This window comes from Seriola lalandi, unplaced genomic scaffold, assembly GCF_002814215.2.
Source record: "Seriola lalandi dorsalis isolate HSWRI2012SDOR001 ecotype SW California unplaced genomic scaffold, Sedor1 jcf7180002054758, whole genome shotgun sequence".
In the NCBI taxonomy this organism is placed as follows: domain Eukaryota; kingdom Metazoa; phylum Chordata; class Actinopteri; order Carangiformes; family Carangidae; genus Seriola; species Seriola lalandi.
The window spans coordinates 1,816,521-1,822,645 of NW_019525311.1; the positions used below are offsets into that span (position 1 = coordinate 1,816,521).

Sequence of the window (6,125 nt, forward strand, 5' to 3'; positions counted from 1 at the left end):
TGGATACTGTAGTTAAATTCCACCCAATAAAAACACTGGCCACTAGAATGGAGCGGCCAATCAGATTTTACTGTCTAGGCAGTGTGCCCCCAGCTGTTATTGTGACCCAGAACTTACCAGACATACACACACACACACACACACACACACACACACACACACACAGACAGACATATATGAATGCAGTGATGCAAGCTGAGTGGTTACTCACAAATTCAGGGGAGCTTGCGTGTCTGCACGGAAACTTGCACACACATACACACACCTATACACGATACTTATTTTTCTCACTTAAGAGGACATCGTAGTGACTTAAATTCATTCAATGGAGACTTATCCTAACCCCATCCATTAACCTAAACCTAACCTCAAAGATCAAATCTTAAGCCTAAATGTTTACCTTGTGAGGACCAGCTTTTGATCTAAATTGGAAGTGAGTCCCATGGTGAACAGATTTTTGTGAGAAGTACAAGTACACACACACACACACACACACACACACACACACACACACTCACACTCACACTCCTCGGGGTTGTAATATGGAAGCTATTGTGACGATTCTTCTAATAACTGCTGTTGTTTACGTTCACCCAGAGCCTTTGGGCACTTCCTCTCTGCCTCTGTTCAGCTACACATCAAGTAAGTTTATTAAACAGTCTAACCAATCACAGCGCTCACTCCTCCCTCCCCCGGCTTTCATTGAGGAAAGTGGATCCAGACCTGCCCCAGTGATGAGTGAAAGGTGCTCTGTTTTAAAGGTAGTGTAACAAATAGCAGAGGCAGGATGTCCTTCAAAATGCACAACAAACCTGAAACAGGAATTGAATCGATTCCTTGTTCTGCAGTGCAGCATATTGTGCCTTTTTTTTTTTTTTTTTTTTTTTTTTTTTTTTTTTTAAAACATCTTTACTCATATAGTGGCTTTGCTCACTTTGTGGTTTATAGTACTAAAAACTATTTTTCACTCCGCCACCAATTGATGGAGATTTTGTGAAAGGCATTAAGTGACAGATGACTGCAGATTTTGCAGATGTTGGATTCTTTTTTTTTTCTGGTGGAAAAGCTTTGCTTGCATTCATTTGTAAATATTTGAATAAAGACGACAGTGTTTTGACGTGACGGCAAACTGAGAATGTTCCAAGATGCCTCAATTTCATCCGCACATCAAACTCAAGAGAGAAATTTGAAAATGTCATCAAAGTAAATCTGGGGCTGGAGCTTTTAGCACATTACATGTGGGTAGCTAAAGAGGTGATTGTCTTGTGACAGCGTAATTTCACATGTCAGCCGTAATTTGGTTGAATAGGGAGTTTATTATCAAGGGGAATCCCTGCTGTGACCCAGTGACAGAGGCTGAAATGTAATGTAGCAGTTTCAGCACCACGAGCCTCCAGCTGCAATGACACTGAGGTGGAATCCAACCAACGTATAGAAAAACCAACCTGTGGTTTCCCAGGGGCTGATGAGCTGTGTGTGAGGGCCTGTGGTGTGTGTGTGTGTGTGTGTGTGTGTGTGTGTGTGTGTGTGTGTGTGAGTGTGAGTGTGTCTGTGTCTGTCACTGGGTGTATGTCAAGTTTCCCCTGCATGTGTCCTTAAGTGTGTGTGTGTGTGTGTGTGTGTGTGTGTGTGTGTGTGTGTGCGTGTTAGAGATAGGTGGAGGGAGGGAGAGGAATAATTGTGGGTTTGATCTGACAAATATCCCATTGGCATTGAAGACAGGCTTAATGAAAGTAGATGTCTGTGTGCCAGCTTAACACACACACACACACATACATTCACATTGAAAATACTCACAATTTAGATGAATGAAAGAGTCTGCATGCCAGCTCGCTATACAAGCACACACATTGACAGACTTTTTCCTGTCTACCTGATCACTGAACTGTAAGCCCAAGCACCAGATCTACCCAGCAACCCACACACATGCACACCCACACACAAACACACACATACACATACACACACACACTTTCCCTAACCTTACCCCACAGTGAAACACGTGTTTCCTTCAAACAGATGGGAAGTGAGTAGAAAAGAATAGGAAATGAGACAGTGGGAGGGAAGGGGATGATGGAGCTGTGGAAGATGAAAAGATGCATGGGATGATGGGATGTTGGTAAAGAACGAACAGCAGGAGGGAAGAGAGTGAGAAAGAGCAGAAAAGAAGAGAAGTGGGGGGGGCGCACTCTTTAAATGGGAAGGAGAGACGAATGGAGGGAGAAGCTGAGACGTACAAAAGAGAAAAGCAATAGACATAGAAAACGGACAGATGTACATTGATTTTGCAAAGCATTTCAGAATATTTCCAACAAATTTCAGATGCTGTTTTTTTGGGGTTTTGAATACACTAACATATTAGAGGGACAAGGTAGAAACATGGGAGAGAGAGACTGAGGAGACAGAGGAGAAGGGACAGGGGAGGAGAAAGGAGGGCACAAGTGTTTTTGCAATGTTCATGGACATGAAGTAATGAGAAGGGAATAAAATCGCTGCCGGCAACAGAACTGGTCAGGCATTCACTCTACACCCACACACACGCACACACACACACACACGCTCATAGTCACGCAGATCCACACTATCCAGCAACAGACTCTGCAGGGGGGCCAGACGCGAGGGGTACCCCGTGAGAGACAGTGTGTGAGTGTGTGTGTGTGAGTGTGTGTGTGTGTGTGTGTGTGAGTGAGTGTGTATGTGTGGGTGTGCTTGAGTCTGAGGTCGTTGCATGAGGGAGAAGGTCACGATAACAAGCAGATCAGACTCGAAAGTGGGACAGAAAAACAGACAAACGGGGAGATACCAGGAAAGACGGACAAGCTCCATGACACTAAAAATAGCTGTTGTAGTGGAAAAATGGATGATCACATTACACAGACATACAGGAGGCATTAGTGTAGACTAACAAACAAATTCAAATGTGGAAATGTATCTAACCTCCGTTGTAACGTAGCTGACATAAATCAGTCAAATGAGTCAGACAGATTCAGACAAGTATTCCCCACGACCACTGCTGTGTGGGATCAGTGAAGAGCAAAGGGGTGGAGGCAGGAAAAAAACATCAATATTCCCAGTTACACCTACAGGAGTTTATTTGACAGTGAATATCCGAGACTTGGCAGACAGCAAAAAAAAAGAAAAAAGAAATGGCAGACACATACATATGCTCGCCTCTTACAGCGTCTGTCAGTTGGCAAACTGATTGACTGAGTCCAAACTCATTCAGTGTAACAAGCTAGTTTCCATGGAGATCTCCATTGAGAGTAATTATTTTAAACTCTTTTTTTTAAGTTTGGAGCTTTACTGTCTCTCTCTCTCTCTGACGTACACTGTGTTGTTTATACCTGCCATGTAGAGAAAGCAGCACACTGGTAGCAGCTGCAGTCCTCCATTGTGCGTATAATACACAATCAATATAGTTAAATCAGAAATAAATACTTAAAACCTAAAAACACACTTTGTGTGTGTGTGTGTGAGTCACAGTCGCAAGCCAAAAGTGTGAGCTGTTAGTCGCCAATGTAGACAATTGTATTGATTAAAATTGATGTGTGTCTGTTCTGTCAGATGCACATGCAGACACACACACAACTTTACATGGACACACTCACATACAGTACTTATTCTCTTCATTCACTCATGCAGGCACACGAGCACAATAGCAGACACCCAAACAGACTGGGGAGAAATGGGTTATCATAAGAGGCTTAGACTGTTCGTGTGTGTGTGTGTGTGTGTGTGTGTATCTGTGCGTGCGTGCGTGCATGCTTGCGTGCGTGCGTGCGTGCGTGTGTGTGCGTGTCTGGGCGTTTGGTCATACATGGCTCGGTGGACATGAATAATGGTCCAGTTGGTGCAACCACATTCACTCCATAGTGTGCGTGTGTGTGCATGCATCTGTGTGCGTGCGTGCGTGCGTGCGTGCATGCATGCATGCATGTGTGTGTGTGTGTGACAGACAGAGAGAGAGAGTATTAATAGAGAGGGTATTAGTAATTTAGAAATGAAGATCCCCAGATTACCCCCAGATTATTGTGCGTATATGTGTGTCTGTGTGTGTGTGCATATGTGTGTGCAGCTGTGTGTGCAGCACATATGATGATATCTAAAGCACATCATAACAGCTCGACCACCATGATGCTGTCACCAGATTCTATGTCTGTCTTTCTCCCTGGCATCTCATCTCATCTCTGGCTCACTTGTGTCTGTTAACTCTTCTTAAAGATTAGAGTGGGGGTTTGAGGCCGCCCTCTCATCGTCTCAGGTGATGGGAGGGATACAGGTTAGACACACAAGCAGACGCATTTCTTCTGGTATGGACACTCAAACTTTTCTGTGTCTGTCCTCTGTAACTTGTACTTTCTCTCTCATACATTTCCGCATCTTTGACTTTGCACAGTGTGAAACAGTTACTGGTTCACCACATTAAATGCCTTTTTTTAAGAATCGGTGTTGTGGTTTTTGAAGCTGAAACACCTAAAACATATTCTTATTCCCTACATGGCCATTTTGAGTAGACATCACTCTCATTCAAGTAAAACTACATTTACTTCAGCACTCACGTTCACGTTCCCGATGTTTCCCGCAAATCACGTTCACTGCATTTAAAGTACTTAATCTGGGCTCACAGTAAATCAGCACATAGCCATTCTGTCTAGTAAAGGAAAGTGAGATAACAGCGGGTACTGTTGGCTGTGAGTTGTGAGGTTGGAATCACCCTCCTCTCAAAACAGCACCTCTGAGTGTCTGCCCAGAATAATATCATTAGTTTCAAGTATAATGAAACTCTTAACGTGTCTACACCCATTTTCTAAACACATTTTTGTGCTTCCATTTTTCATTTTTTCCAGATAAGGTGACAGTTTTTGAGTTCTACCAACCTCAAACTGCTATTAATATACATTTTCCATTTAACGTAACTCACTTAAAATGTGTTCTGTCTCTGCGTTTTCATCCCAGGCTCAGACTGTTCCCGTAACTTCACCAGTCCCTCGGGTCTCATTGAGTCTCCTGGCTTCCCCGACAAATACCCCCACAACCTGGAGTGCTCCTTCATCATCATCGTCCCTCCCAGCATGGATGTCACCCTCACCTTCCTCACCTTTGACCTGGAGAACGACCCCCTGCCGGGCGGAGAGGGAGACTGCAAGTACGACTGGCTGGAGGTGTGGGACGGGCTCCCGGGAGGTGAGACACTGATCGAATCTCTTGTGTTTTCGGCTCTTTTTGATCATCTGAAAATGGGGATTGTTGTTTTTTACGATACAACTGTTGATAATGATGATCTTAATGACCCTGATGTGAAAGCCACTTCATGAGTCAATACACAGAGCCAAGTGAGAATGGTGTGTATTCTGCCCTGCCTACATCATTATCGACTGAGGTGGAGTAGCAACTATTTTGGTAGCTATGCGTTGGTAGATGAAAGCTAAGCTTACAGGCAGCATGTTGGCACCTGCTGTGGAGAAACAACATAACTTTTCAAGGGGAAAATAAAACAGGAATTGCTGAGAGAAGGGAGAAAAGAGGGGAGGTGAGAGGAGGAATGGTAGAGGGCTAGGATATTTCTGGTTGGGCTGCTGGAAGGACTGAAGGAGTTTAGAAGGACGCATCTAAGGCACAAAGAACTTGGATCTAGTTTCAAGAAATGGAAGAGGTAGAGAGAAAGAGAAGAGCAATGGAAGGGCGGTGAAAAGCCCTCCGCTGCTGGGAAGACTGGAACAAAGAAAGACAATGCAGAGATGAATAAATGAAGGTCAGAAGACTTCTGGTCTGCCCTCAAGAAGAGGACTGGGAGAGAGGAGAAACAGGAAGGGAGGGGGGTGCTGGAAAGGAGGAAAGAAATCTTGGAACAGATGTTGGAAAATAGATATTTTACAATTTCATTTTAGTTTTTCATCATTTATATTTTGTTGTTGATTGTTGTGTGGTAGGTTTTCATGCCGTCTTTAATAAGTATCATCTATTGTTTTTAGTTTTACAAATAATTTAATTCTCTAATATTCTAAGGTACTTAGAAATCGTCTGGCCAAGACCGAACAGCGTGGGCAGCAAAGGAGAGCAAACAACGGTGCTTTTCTCTCTGTGAGGAACTTTACTGTAACTATGAATTTAGCCTGAGGCGGCGG

At 43.8% G+C, this 6,125-nt stretch overlaps 1 protein-coding gene across 3 annotated transcripts in view; it reads left to right on the forward strand.

Annotated features, from left to right (window-relative positions):
- The window catches only part of LOC111668750 (neuropilin-2-like), a 96,456-nt gene that overhangs the window by 31,060 nt on the left and 59,271 nt on the right, over positions 1-6,125 (forward strand). For all 3 annotated transcript variants that reach the window (XM_023424863.2, XM_023424865.2, XM_023424864.2), the window contains exon 4: positions 4,957-5,184. In XM_023424863.2, coding sequence (XP_023280631.1) covers positions 4,957-5,184 — 228 coding nt within the window. The remainder of the gene's footprint in view (positions 1-4,956; positions 5,185-6,125) is intronic.